The 14,597-nt window shown below is 41.4% G+C and overlaps 2 protein-coding genes and 1 non-coding gene across 6 annotated transcripts in view; 2 read left to right on the top strand and 1 right to left on the bottom strand.

Annotated features, from left to right (window-relative positions):
• Positions 1-3,014: 3,014 nt before the first annotated feature.
• LOC106604415 (microfibril-associated glycoprotein 4) lies at positions 3,015-6,202 on the top strand. The gene is made up of 5 exons (XM_014199013.1): positions 3,015-3,137; positions 3,296-3,487; positions 3,798-3,894; positions 4,019-4,186; positions 5,162-6,202. The coding sequence occupies exons 1-5, from the start codon at positions 3,132-3,134 to the stop codon at positions 5,410-5,412; spliced, it is 714 nt and encodes a 237-aa protein (XP_014054488.1). The 5' UTR covers positions 3,015-3,131; the 3' UTR covers positions 5,413-6,202.
• A 6,197-nt stretch (positions 6,203-12,399) lies between these two features.
• Positions 12,400-12,472, bottom strand: trnaa-agc (transfer RNA alanine (anticodon AGC)). Its single transcript has one exon. It is a non-coding gene; the product is annotated as a tRNA-Ala (tRNA).
• The window catches only part of LOC106604406 (bromodomain-containing protein 8), a 65,623-nt gene continuing 63,494 nt past the window's right edge, over positions 12,469-14,597 (top strand). Inside the window, exon 1 of one of the 4 annotated variants that reach the window (XM_014198997.2) lies at positions 12,469-12,604. In XM_014198997.2, coding sequence (XP_014054472.1) covers positions 12,586-12,604 — 19 coding nt within the window. In that variant the 5' untranslated portion in view covers positions 12,469-12,585. Of the gene's footprint in view, positions 12,605-12,696; positions 12,830-13,106; positions 13,272-14,597 lie in introns of those variants that run through there. The other 3 variants (XM_014199000.2, XM_014198995.2, XM_014198996.2) reach the window with 3 other exon arrangements.

The raw sequence follows: 14,597 nt of genomic DNA, 5'->3' as shown, positions 1-14,597 counted from the left end.
TTTTTTATTACGAATAAGTTGTTGTTGTTAGAATTATATATTATTGGATGTAATGTATTTGTATTTTGTATTGTTTTAGTGAGTGTTTGTATAGTGGCTGTGTAAAGACCCTTACCTTCCCTGGGACTACGGGTGCAAATTAGCTTTTGGCTAGCCCCTGCACATTTACATGAATGTTGCATTATTGTAATATTGATGTTGATTAATGTGCATTGTCCCCTATAAATAAATACATCAAATATATAGGGTTCACAGCATTACAAACAGAAAGGGACTTAACGGGTTGCTCCTAAAAACAGTATTGGTCTAAAAGCATTGAAGTGCTACCACCAACATAGCCTCATAAATACCAGACTGATTCACGCTGCGTAAAAGGGTTTAATGTAAGCTTGTGAGATCAGGTGGCTTTGTGAGGCTACCACCAACATTCAACCTTCTATCTGTTAGTCAGTAGTCAGTGACCTGCTGGTGGCAATAAAAGATTAATGTTCATGATCTGAAAATGACAATGGACCATACAGTATTCTTCTTCTGACCTTTCTGTCACCACCAATAACAACATTCGTTCACAGAACACCACACACGGAACACAGAACACAATGAACAGGAAACTCAGATGCTGTGGATTCCACCTATCCCCCACTACCTACATTCCAACCACCTGCATTCCTTTCAGTGACAGTTCAGGCCTGCCATACACAGGTAAGACCAAATTCTAGCAACCTAAAGGTTGTGTGTTCAAATCTGATCACGGACAACTTTAGTATTTTAGCAACTTTTCAACTATTTACTACTTTTTAGCTACTTTTCAACTACTTAGCATGTTCACTAACCCTTCCCCTAACCTTAACCCTTTTAGATAACCCTTCCCCTAACCTTAACTCTTTTAGATAACCCTTCCCCTAAACCTGAACTTAACCCTAACCCCTAGAATTCGTAACATATCATTTGTTATGCAAATGTAACATATGATACTAAATTGGGTGTCTCAGATTTACAGTACATACAGAATAATACGAAATGCTCTGAGACCCGGTTGCTTTTGATCACCTGAGTAAGCTCCACTCATTGCACTGGCGCAGTCATAGCCTTGACCATGGCATTTGTTCACTGATATCCCCTTATACATCCAATCCATTTATTTCCGTGTGTTTCGTGTTCTGTGTTCCGTGTTCCGTGAGGGAATGTTGTTGTTGGTGGTGATAGAAAGATCAGAAGAAGAATACTTTATTGTCCATTTGTCATTTTTAGATCCTGATCTTTTATTGCCACCAGCAGACCACCATACTGATCACTGGCTAACCAACAGTGAGTTGAATGTTGGTGGTAGCCCTTCACTGCTTTAAACCCTTCAACCAGGGGTGTCAAACTCATTCCATGGAGGATTACAAGGGAGGAGAGAAAACCAGCAGACATTCGGCCCTCCGTGGAACGAGTTTGACAAGTGCCTTAAACTGAACTACCAGATAGGAATGTTGGCAAAAAGTCACGTCTACAAAACTTAGTGCACTGTGTTCGTAAAAGATTCTAGCTTTGGGAATAGAACAATGTATTGAGATCAGATGTTTCATCGATGAGAACATTTTAAGAACCAGATTTAGATTCTCTGCTGCCAAAACAGAGGATTGGCACACACCAGGTGCTTGTGACCAGGGACCTTATTTTCATGTCAAGTCCAACATTGTAATTTCGTCATATAGCACTTACGATAAAATATGTACGTACCAACATTTTACAACTATGTAATTTAAGTAGATTTTTGCATGAAATTGTGTGATTTATGAATGAAACATGCATATTTGTGATTAACACAAATTAATTAATGGGTGTAGATGTTATATAAACCAGATTTTTTATTATAGTTTAAGAAATGATCGTACACATTTATAAATGAGGCCCCTGACAAACGATCTTGATTGAGAGGTGAACCCAGATTGTATGAGTTTTTGGCAACAACAAATATTACACAAGCATTGTGGTGATACTGCACAATTGTTCTGTAACCATTTTTGTGCAGACCAACTCTTCGTTGTATCACACACCATTGTATCACAACCTGTTGTATCACAACCATTGTGTCAAATCCATTGTACAACGTGAGTGTGTATGGGACCCACTAAAGAGTGTTGCCTCTTTATTTAACCTGCAGGTAAGTCATTGAGAACACATTCTCTTTTACAATAATGACTTGACCAAGAGGGAGCAATGACACTACAGACAAAGCACTTTTTTTTTCGTATTTTTTTACTCGTTTACAGAAATATTTACATCATGGCTAGGGTGCACACAACATTAAAAACAGAAAGAGAATTAACGAGTAGCTCCTAAAAACAGTATTGGTCTAAAAGCATTGAAGTGCTACCACCAACATAGCCTCATAAATACCAGACTGATTCACGCTGCGTAAAAGGGTTTAATGTAAGCTTGTGAGTTCAGGTGGCTTTGTGAGGGTACCACCAACATTCAACCTTCTATCTGTTAGTCAGTAGTCAGTGACCTGCTGGTGGCAATAAAAGATTAATGTTCATGATCTGAAAATGACAATCGACTATATGATAGGCCAGTGAGTCAACTTGGAAACAGAAAAAAATCATCTGTTTAGAGTGTTTGCATTTTCTAAAAACTCTACAATAGCAACCCAACTTACCATAGCTAAGCCACCTCACTATAGACCTACCTATCTAAAACAGTCACTATTACAATGTACTACTACTACTACTACTACTCCTCCTCCACAGTTACAACATGCACCACTACTGCAGTCACAACTTCTACAGTTATCCCACAACATGCCCACTACTATTTCGGTCACCAACAACAACATTTCCTCACAGAAAGATACGATTTAGAACTGGATTGCTGTTACACTGTGATTTGTGCAACCTGTGTAACGTCACGTGACCTGTTTGAATCCTCTAGTGTTGGGTTCCACCTCTCCATCATGTTTATGTTAATATGTAAATTAATATTCATATATGGCTGTATAAAAGTCTTCCTAAAGCTCAGAGCGCTAGAACAGAAACAGTGGACACTGATGCTCGTCAGTTCAACTAACTGTTTTTTCTAACCTCTATCGTATTCAATATTTCTGTTTAAGGTTTGAACTTGAGGCTGAAAATCTTCGAACTATAATGATGGTGAGACTGACTTAAATCAAATAATTGTATTTTCTTGAAGATGTTATGTGTGAATTAAATTGAAAGGTAGAGGTTTTGTTTGAAACTTGAAATCACCTATCTCTCTCTGTGTCTCTCTCTCTAACTTTCTCTATTTCTCCGCTCCCTCTCTCTCTAAGGCTCACATGTTGGCAGTGTTACTTCTGGCTGTTGTAGCAGTCCATTCTGCCCCTCGATGTGATATCAACCTGGATGCAGACTGTAATGAAGTCTACAACATCTCGCAAGCAAGTGGCGTCTACCCCATCTACCCCTTTTTGACACCTGTTCAGGTGTACTGTGACATGAACACGGATGGAGGCAAGTGGACTGTGACTATCATAGTACTATGTTGGGCTCTTATTAACATTTCTATCCTTACAGATCATGTGAACAGTTGCTAAACATCTCTGTCTGTCTGTCTGTCTGTCTGTCTGTCTGTCTGTCTGTCTGTCTGTCTGTCTGTCTGTCTGTCTGTCTGTCTGTCTGTCTGTCTGTCTGTCTGTCTGTCTGTCTGTCTGTCTGTCTGTCTGTCTGTCTGTCTGTCTGTCTGTCTGTCTGTCTGTCTGTCTGTCCTCCCTCTGTCTGTCCTCCCTCTGTCTGTCCTCCCTCTGTCTGTCCTCCCTCTGTCCTCCCTCTCAGGTAATCCAGAGGAGAATAGATGGATCTCTGAACTTCTACAGACGCTGGAACCAGTACAAAGTTGGTTTTGGAAACCCAGAGGGAGAATACTGGCTAGGTGAGAATTTACTTTAGCAAAAAATACGAAAAGAATCCCCCAAAAGAAGATGAAACAAGTAGAGTATACAAATGATAACTTTGTATACTGTAATCTGCAATCTGATCTGGCGTTGTCTCTTCAGGATTGGAGAACATCCACCTTCTCACTAAGAGGAGGAAGTATGAGCTGAGGGTAGACATGGAGGACTTTGAAGGAAACAGTGTGTTTGCCATGTACTCTTCCTTCTATTTGGACTCTGAGGCAGACGGATACAAGCTACATGTCACTGGATTCACCAATGGAGGAGCAGGTGAGTGAGAGACAACATTTGTTGTTTTTGCCTTGTCGGTGATACCATTTTCAAAGATGAACACAAGTCATTCACACAATGTGCTCTGGCTTCACAGCTGTCTGAGAACAAATGCTGTGTTTTTGTCCTATAAACGTTAGAGCACTTTAAAGGGTAATTTTCCTGAAAAAAATGTGTGCTTGCTTCAGTTGTCACTCATCCTTAAATTGTCAACTTGTCAACTTCACATTCATCATCTCCAGCACCACCCCAACATCAAAGTGTGAAAACAGCACTTTACTATGTGTTCTGGTCAAAAGGATAGAGGAAGATTGGCTATGTTTCTGATTATGTCATTGGAAAAACTTTTAACATCATCTGGTGTGTATTTTCACCAACTATGAGTAGGCAAATGTTACTTTACTAACCTTCGCCTGCTCAGTTGGTTAAAAATCACATGATATTAACCAGATCATCCAGAAACACTTTTGACATCATCTGGTGTGCATCCGCCCTTTTTAAAAAAAATATTTTTTTACATATGTTGGTGTTGGGGTGGTGCTGGAAATGATGAATATGAGGTTGAAAAGTGGTGTAATTTCCTATAAGAATTTTGTATGCTAGTGGAAATGTATGGAAGTTGAAATTGTTAGAGGCCAGTGTTTGAAAATGTAATAGTAGTAGTGACTGTGTTGGAAATAGTAGTGGGCCTGTAGTGGGATATCTGTAGAAGTTGTGACTGCAGTAGTGGTGCATGTTGTAACTGTAGCGTAGTAGTAGTAGTAGTAGTAGTAGTAGTAGTAGTAGTAGTAGTAGTAGTATGCAGCCCAGAAGTAATAGTAGTAACAGTACATTGCAGTAGTAATAGTGACTGTTTTAGATAGGTAGGTCTATTGTGAGGTAATTATATGGCTTAGCTATGGTAAGTTGGGTCGCTATTGTAGTATTTTTAGAAAATGCAAACACTCTAAACAGACAATTTTTTCTGTTTCCAAGGTGACTCACTGGCCTATCATAGCGGGTCGATGTTCAGCACCTTCGACAAAGACCAGGACACTTGGTCTGACAACTGTGCAGCTACTTACTATGGGGCATTTTGGTATGGTTCTTGTCACCACGCTAACATCAATGGAGAGTACCTATGGGGAACCACCAAACATTTCGCTACAAGTGTCAATTGGAATCACTGGAAAGGTTATCATTATTCTCTGAAAGGTGTCTCTATGAAGATTAGACCAGTGCCTTAGACCAGTGGGGTAGCTACCTTTGATAAACAGCCACATATAACTCTTTATTACTGGTTGATTACAATTTTTAACAGTAAGCCGGCTAAGTCATTGATCCAACTTTCTGGAACAGCCTCAGACAATCATAGTCCCCTGTACCAGATTAAAGTGAAATGTGGGATATCAGGGCTGTTCACTTTTATATACACTGTCTGTTATGTATGCTATGAGTGTTTCTGATCTGACCAGATTTAATTAATGTTGTTATGTTTATCAACTGTCACAAACATTGGACTCGCTCCAGGCCTACTACATTCCAGACACCTGCCAGATCTCACAACGCCTGGATATGAATTTCATATATTGTAGCGACCCTGTGTCTGATGCTAGTACAGTAGTTGAACAGTAGTTGATGCAATGCAATGACTGCAATGTAATCAGCCTGGAATGAGGCCAATGTTACAATATAAGATATGCAGTGTATGTGTGTCTGTGTGGTAGCAAAAGGCATTATGTTTAACATTCGTAGGCCTGGTATTAAGCCTAGTCCTGGACTATAATGCACTTTCAATGACCATATTCCATTGATAATTATTGTTTGTCCAGGATTTGGCTTAAATCTGGGTCTGGGAAACCGTCCCTTATTGCATAAATGTGTTGTTCTACTTTTATGGCTGCCATGAGCTCACGTCACTTTGCTATGATAAGATTTAATGAGTCCTGAAAATGATATCTGATATAGATAAAACAATCCAAACGGTGAACTTTTAATGAGTTGATTTAACTTTTTAATAAAGATTAGTTGAGAAAAGATGTGCTGATACTTTCTACGAAGCACACACACATCATGCTTCATAACTGCATTTGAGATGCCTTTTGATACACTTATGATGCATTATAACGCTTGCTTTAAGCTGTCATATTCATAGGGGTGACTAACTGGAGTCATAAGAACCAATCAAATAATTGCTACTGATGGCACCAAGTCATATTATATCAAAATGCCATGATAGCATCTATAGCTATTGCACTTCAGCAGAGCAAGATCAGCAGTGTCATGAAGTTGGCCTGTGGGTAAGGTTTATGACCCCCCCATAAATAACTTTCTCCCTTCCCCTCTCTTTCTGACCCTACTGAAGGACTGTTGAATAGCCTTTGTTAAATATAGAGAGTCTGGGAACATCAAACAAATGGGGAAAAGGAACCATATTTTGGTAATAAAACCAGTTGGAAATATGCTTTGGAACTTAACGAGTATGGATGTCAGTTCGGTTGTCATCTGAGACATTATGACTGATGACAGGACGACATAAACTGTACCTGGGAAAATATACACCCTCTAGTTATCAGAGTCACATGGAATTGTTATGCAATTGAAATGTTTGATATTGAAATTAGTTTGTTAGGAGATTAAATGTAATTTTAGCTTCCAATTGAGAGAATTGGATTTTCATAAGGAAAGTGCCCTGCTTGATGAGTGGCCCGCCCCTGTGAAGAGACAGGGGTTATAAACGATGAAACACACGCTCCTCCCCTCACCACTATATAAGACAATGACACAATGTAACGGGGTTCCACTACGTGAGGTCTGCAGCCTCTGCGTTACAAGGACACACATGTCAAGTACAGAACTAAGCCAACCTCGGCGTGAGCTTTGGTTGTGAATGGTATGAACTTTGAACTTATTCACTACAGAAGTGATACTTCCTAGCCGTTGAGTTAGCAGCGGCCGCTGTAGACGTGGGCTAGGAAAGGACGGACGGCGGATCCAGTCTAACACAGACGAAGATACCACAACGTATCCAATTTACCACCAGAGACATTCTTCCGAGGACAGGAAGATCTCTCTTGGCCAACCCAGCCTACTATCTACGACCAATCTACCGAAGCGCAGCTCAGAGTAAATATTTATTGCATTTTCCTTTTCCAAATGGGCGGTAATTTAGAATGCATAAGATACTGTATTTAAGATAGCATAGCTGTTTCTTTGTTCCTCAGTCTTCCCGCTCTTTCATTCAAGCCCAACCCCCTTTCTTTGTGTAACAAGCTGCCATGTCGGCTCTGTCCACCAGGGGCGTTTTCTGTATGACATCATTTGTATTCTGTGTATATGTAATTCTGTGTGATTAGTTAGGTATTTAGTAAATAAATAATTAAACCCAATTTTGTATTGCTGATTCAACTTGTTAGCCTGGGTCCGTGAAGATAACCAAGAATTTACAACTTTCATCATGAGACTGAAAACTTGTGAGGATTAATATTGACGGCTATCGATGTAAAATATGAATAGGTCTTTAAGAGTTTATTCAGAAGATAACGGCTCTATAAACACTCTTCCGTGGTGTCCCGACTTTCTAGTTAATTACATTTACATGATTAGCTAATCAGGTGATATTAATTACAGAGAAAGGATTTTATAGGATAGCATATCATATCACTTAATCCGGCATAGCCAACGACACGACAGCAGGAAACCTTGTACAGTACCTATAGGTAAAAATGTGACAGAAAAGTCTAAACAGGATCCTTGGGACGTTAAACTCTGAAGTCACCCCATTGAAGTTTAAAAACGGTTAGGGTTGGATAAGGGCAGTGGTCCCACATTATTTTTTATATGTACAAATATTTTTGGGTGGGGAGGCTTGCCTGTTTTGCATGTATTTTGGCATTAATACATGTCACATATCAGTTTGCTAACCATGTAAAAAATATATATATCATTGAGTTAAAAAAGCCGCATACAAACATGGTCTCTTTTTTGTTTTCTTGAGTAAGGCAGTTCCAAAATGCAGGTGTTTCAGCCTAGCTCAGTGCTTTCTGTGGTGGTGGGGCAAGCCAGCAGAAAATAGGAGCATTGCACCGTGATTGGCTTAGTGTTCTGTCACTCATGGGGAAACTACGTCACCAGTCCTTAGTAAAGGTAGACATAGAAAATTCAAGCCCTTTAGGTCCTGCCATAGAGTTACATTAGAAGTGCCCTTAAGGTCATTGGCCAAAGATAAAATGACGTCAAATCACGTTATATGTACAGTAGCTTTGATTGGACTGATCATGTCAACATATTACTTTCAAAATCTTAGCTAGCAGTCATCGTCATGAATCACGTAGACAATCTACTGGCAAATCCTTTTTATTCCTTGTCATATGAACATAAATAATGAAGAGAAAGTATAGATAAAATGTATCGGTGCTCATCGGCCATTGGACATAAACATTACACAATAAGTTGGAAATCGCAAATTCAACAATGAGTGGTTTGGAAGGAATCGGTGACAGTGGCTAAATGCAAGCATTGCAACTGGGAAGTTGGGAATAAACGAGCTCAGACTGGGAAAATACGTTTTGAACGGTCATCCAAATCGGAATTGTAAATCCGGCATCTTTCTCTTTCTTTGATGACAGAATTTGACCACGAAGGACCGCCAGGCCACATTCCTGTTCAAGTGAGCACATCACAACAAGGTGAGTCCAAACATTTCTTATATGCTGCCACATAAATGATGTAATATGAGGGAGATATGTATACTGTAGCTAAGAAATACTAAGCATATGTTGTGTAGTAAGCGGCTAGTAGCTCATGTGCCTCACCCTAATAATTTTGTCTAATTTCACCTCTTTATTTCGCTTAACATTACTATTCTGACTCGGTGGTGCACATGTAGCCTATAACCTGTTTTTGAGAAATGTCATCATCAAATATTGTAAGAGCTTTCATTGTCTGCTTATATGCCCCCTTTATTTATCCTACGGTTCTGACTTGGTCTACAGGGAAAATACTGTAAGAGGGACCATGTTCTGAATTCTGTCGCTTTACATATCAAAAGTGCTGAACACATAGTTACATTAACTACGTTCGTCTTAGTTCGCTCATTAATGTCTTAATCGAAATTACGGAATGCCTCTTATCCGCTCATCATTCCCTTATGCCATAGTTTGTACATCAATTGTCAGTAGAAACCACATTTGTTTAAGCAAGTCAGCCATATCAGCTATGTTTTTTAAAAAGGCAGTAAACGAGGCTGAATGAAGTGTTTCGCTGCCAGACAAGGCTCCGCTGATAGCCATGTGTAGTGGTGGTAAGGATTCACTCCATTGTGCTGGAAAGAAAGCTCTGCTGTTGGGACAGCTTTATTTAGGCCCTAACAGTTTCTGGGCACCGCTTGTCGTTGTTGTGTTGTGTAGTGGCTTTGCTGGCATGCATCTAAAAAAAAAAGTGGAGTTAGTCCCACCAAGATTTACATGCTAAAATCGCCACTGGGTAAGGGTTATGGGTTAGGGTCAGGGTAGATTCGTCTTAAGGGTCCCAGTTAGCATCTACCATTCTGTGACATTGGCTGATTTATGATTTAATACAAGGCCTGTGTCAGGGGCGTCGTAAAGGACAGACCAAGGCACAGCGGGTATCGTGCTCATCTTCTTTTTTATTACGAGTGAACACTTAAACAAAATAAACCAACGCCAAACAACAGTTCTGTAAGGACACAAGGACTATACGAAAAACAACCACCCACAAAACCCAAAGGAAAACAGGCTGCCTAAGTATGGCTTCCAATCAGAGACAACGAAAGACACCTGCCTCTGATTGGAAACCACACTCGGCCAAACCTGGAAAACGGAACATAGAAAATGAAAACTAGAACCAAAATAGACCAAAAACCCCTAGACCAAAAACCCCAAAACACACAAAACAAACACCCTCTGCCACGCCTTGACCATACTACAATGACAAAAGACCCCTTTACTGGTCAGGACGTGACAGTACCCCCCCCCCCCCCAAAGGTGCAGACCCCGACTGCACCTCAAAACAAAAAACCCCACAAAACCCCAAACCAAAACGGAGGGTGGCCACTGTCAACGACGGTCCCTGTGCTAAACCCTTCCCTATCCTCCCACTACGGAGGTGGCTCTGGCTCTGGGCGTAGCTCCCGTTCAGAAGACTGGGCTGCGCGGCATTGCTGGAGGCCCCGGGCTGAGAGGCGTCGCTGGAGGCCCCCGGCTGAGAGGTGTCGCTGGAGGCCCCCGGCTGAGAGGCGTCACTGGAGGCCCCGGGCTGAGGAGCGTCGCTGGAGGCCCCGGGCTGCGGAGCGTCGCTGGAGGCTCCGGGCTGCGGAGCGTCGCTGGAGGCTCCGGGCTGCGGAGCGTCGCTGGAGGCTCCGGGCTGAGGAGCGTCGCTGGAGGCTCCGGGCTGAGGAGCGTCGCTGGAGGCTCCTGGCTGAGGAGCGTCGCTGGAGGCTCCGGGCTGAGGAACATCGCTGGAGGCCTCCTGCGTGGAGCTGGGACCGGTCTCCCTGGACTGGGGAGCAGGCGCAGGGTAAGCTGGACCAAGGAGACGCACTGGTGGCCAGATGCACTGCGCCGGCGCACTTCTCCCTGGCTGCCGGCCAACTCTCGCCCGGCAACGCTGCGGAGCCCGTACTGACCGCACCGGACTGTGTGTGCGTATGGGCGACACTGTGCGCATTTCTGCATAGCTCGGTGCTCTCCTCGTCAACCGCTCCCCACGGTAAGCACGGAGAGTTGGCTCAGGACTCCACCCTGACTCTGCCCAACTCCCCGTGTGCCCCCCACCCCAAAAAATTGGGGGCTGCCTCTCAGGCTCCTGTAGCTCCCTTAACTTCTCCTCCCAGAATCACCGTTCCGCCTCCCAAGTCCATTCGTCTCCACGCTTCTCCTGCTCCTTACCCCGCTGCTTGGTCTTCTTTAGGTGGGTGGTTCTGTCAGGGGCGTTGTAAAGGACAGACCAAGGCGCAGTGGGTATCGTGCTCATCTTCTTTTTTATTACGAGTGAACACTTAAACAAAATAAACCAATGCCAAACAACAGTTCCGTAAGGACACAAGGACTATACGAAAAACAACCACCCACAAAAACCAAAGGAAAACAGGCTGCCTAAGTATGGCTTCCAATCAGAGACAACGAAAGACACCTGCCTCCAATTGGAAACCACACTCGGCCAAACCTGGAAAACGGAACATAGAAAATGAAAACTAGACCAAAAACCCCAAAACACACAAAACAAACACCCCCTGCCACGCCCTGACCATACTACAATGATAAAAGACCCCTTTACTGGTCAGGACGTGACAGGCCTGTATCACCTATCCAATTGAGTCGGTCTCTCTTGTGAATAGTCTGTGGCTATTAGCAATGTAGCATTCGTAAAGCGTTTATATGTACCACCAAAATACTCTTAATGTAACAAGATCTCATATAACTAGATCTCTTTGAGAAGATCTGATGGACAAGTGGTGACTTGTACAGAAAAGCAGATGCAATGTCAACCAGATGCAAATTAAAGAAGTCGCAGTGCCCATTGAGTTCATTTAAAAAAAAATATTTAACCTGGCAAGTCAGTTAAGAACAAATTCTTATTTACAATGACGGCTGTCCGGATAAACCAAACATCCATTCAGCACTCACATTATAGATACACACGGTGGTGCATGGTAGTACACATCCGTAGGATACTCCCATTACTCCTATGATAAATGTCCTACTTTACTCATAACCCGACACAACGAATGTATTTTTTTTATCATACATTTGACATGCTTCCATGTCGTCTTAATCAATAAATTACATCATACCTAAAAACACTTTCATTCTAAATGTAAAACTGTTAACACAATTCATTTTACATACTGTACTTTAGGATGATTTGGACATGATGGGTGAAAAAGGTCACAAAAGTTCAGTGGTGTAAAGTAGTGTATACTTTAACTTTCACTTTTGATACTTAAGTATATTTGAGCAATTCTATGTACTTTTAATACTTAAGTATATTTCAAACCAAATATTTTTAGACTTTTACTCAAGTAGTATTTTACTTGAGTTATTTTCTATTAGGGTATCTTTACTTTTACTCAAGTTTGACAATTGAGTACTTTTTTCACCACTGCAAAAGTTAGAAATTATGTTGCTGTTGTATTTTTCTAACATAAAACAGAAGCAAAAGAACTTGATCATACTACCTCAGAAAGCTAATTTTATCACATGCAATTCAAAGAATGGAGGATGCGGGCATCGATCCCGCTACCTCTCGCATGCTAAGCGAGCGCTCTACCATTTGAGCTAATCCCCCTGTATTAAATGAGAGGGTATTTGATTTCTTGGTATGTCATTGTCCGCGCCTGTGCTACATTGAAATGATTCCGGCGGAAGTTTAGTAGCGAGGCCCTGTCGACAAAGAAAAAAATGTCGAGTGGAGTCGGGAGTGAGTATTATTTGTTATTGTTTGCTAGCTTGCAAATGTAGCTACAACGTACACATACATTTCAAATGTAATGTACAATATGTTCGTAGCTAGCTGGCTTTATACATTATATTCGTCTAGTTAGCCTTCCTGGGTTTTGTTAGCGCCGGGCAAGCTAGCTAACAATGTGTTCCTAGCTACTCAGCACGCACCTTCCTAGCCGAATATGGTAAACAACAAAAACAGGTATTGGGTTAGATTACCTAGTTAGCTAAGTGGTGATGTTATGCTTTTCTAGCTAGCTAGATTTAACCTTTCTTTGCATTAACAAGATTGTAGCTTGCTGTTTAACTAACTAGTTAGGTCAGAGCTCAAATCTAGGCTAAGGTTGGTTCCCCTTGCGCAGCGACCTGTCAAATCCAGGGATGCAAACTAGTCACATTTCGGCGAAATTCGCCGTTTTGAATCCAAAATAGGTGATTTACGTAATTCGTGTAGATCCGATGAGAAAAGTTTTTTGGGGGGGGGGGATCACTACTGGCTGTAAGTGAACGAGTGATGCGCGTTTGGAGCAATATTGGCTGTATCCAAGGCTCAGCCAATCGTTCACATAACAACAGAATGCAGCGCAGCACGCGACTGAAGAAAGAACAGACAACCAACTATCCGCGCGCGCTCTGGAAAGGAGGTGAGGGAGAAAGTGTGGTGGAACAAGTATTAGCGTTGCATCTTGCTAGCTGGATCGAATTCTCCATTAGCTAGCCATAAAAATGTTGAGCAACATTATCCAATTTATCTGATCAAATAATTTAGTTTATGTTGTGAAAATGTGCTTTCCAATAGTCGGACAGCTAACGTTAGCTAACTAACTTTACAACATCAGATGAGCTAACATTAGTAACCTAACCAATTCGCTATCGAATTAACTGGTATATACGACTCCTTGCCGTTCCTCAAATTCTAAGGCATTAGTTGCTTACTGGACCCTGGCAATCTTTGTGAAACGTTAACTAGCAAACGAACGAACCACTATCTGTTAACTAATGTTTTCCCTCTACAGTATGTCATACATTTTCAGAATGAGAGAATTCGGTGAAAATTAGGCGTTGCTTGTTAAACAAGTGGATTCAGGGATCTAGTGTAGTTGGAGCTGGGCCTGGCTTAAACTGGATGCCACTATAGAGGTGAAAGGAACACCACACACTTTCCCTCTTTCTCACTTTTTGCTGGCGCAATGTAGTAATGTGCAGTGTAGCCCAAAGATATATTGTTTTTGTTGTGTTGAACTTGACAGTAACACGTGTGTGAGAGAGTGAGGGGGATTATACTTTGTTTTACTCAGTGAACGTTATGTTTGCACACGTGTAGCCTTGTGCACTTGATGTGTGTCTATAGTGGCCACTATAATAGAGCAAATATAGAATGTCTGTTTGTTTCATTCAATTTCTACTTCAAGATGTTCTTTCCCAAGAGCAATATTTATGTGTGTGGTCACAAGCGTTCTATTATGAAGGCTGTCATGGCTAACTGCAATATTAGTGTATTGTTTTTTTCTCAAGACTTGAGTGTCATTTGCATTCTAGGCAACAAATAATATTGGATTGCTTTCTTCACATTTTTTAGCTCTGAGTTAGGTTCACATTAACCACTTTTTATTTTACACACAGAGACTGATCATGTAGATCATATTCTTTGTTGTTTAATTAGTTAACCTGCATTTCCCTCTTTGCATGTTTCAGTGAGAGAAAAAAACTCATATTTTTAGGCCCTCAGCAGTTTGCATCCCTGGTCAAATCTAAGTTAGCCTAATAATAGACTAAAGGAGCATAATGTTACTCCTTGTAGTCCAAGACCTTACATGTTCTATTTAGAGGCGATTTGGCTCTGGCAGCCAAATATTCCATCTAAGTGTCCAACCTGGACTTAGGGTTAGGCGTAGCTTTTGATCATGACTCTCAGTAATGAGTCATTAGAGGAAGGAGTCTTCTGTAAGGGGAAGTTTTGCTAAGAGCCA

This window comes from Salmo salar, chromosome ssa05, assembly GCF_905237065.1.
Source record: "Salmo salar chromosome ssa05, Ssal_v3.1, whole genome shotgun sequence".
In the NCBI taxonomy this organism is placed as follows: Eukaryota; Metazoa; Chordata; class Actinopteri; order Salmoniformes; family Salmonidae; genus Salmo; species Salmo salar.
Note: the sequence above shows the minus strand (reverse complement) of the source record. Positions and strands in the feature narration are given on the sequence as shown.

Excerpts from the sequence above, each read along its gene's own strand:
- LOC106604415 (XM_014199013.1), top strand. Across the intron at positions 3,488-3,797 it reads CGGATGGAGGCAAGTGGACT|GTAATCCAGAGGAGAATAGA; the intron begins GTGACTATCATA and ends CCTCCCTCTCAG. Across the intron at positions 3,895-4,018 it reads AGAGGGAGAATACTGGCTAG|GATTGGAGAACATCCACCTT; the intron begins GTGAGAATTTAC and ends TTGTCTCTTCAG.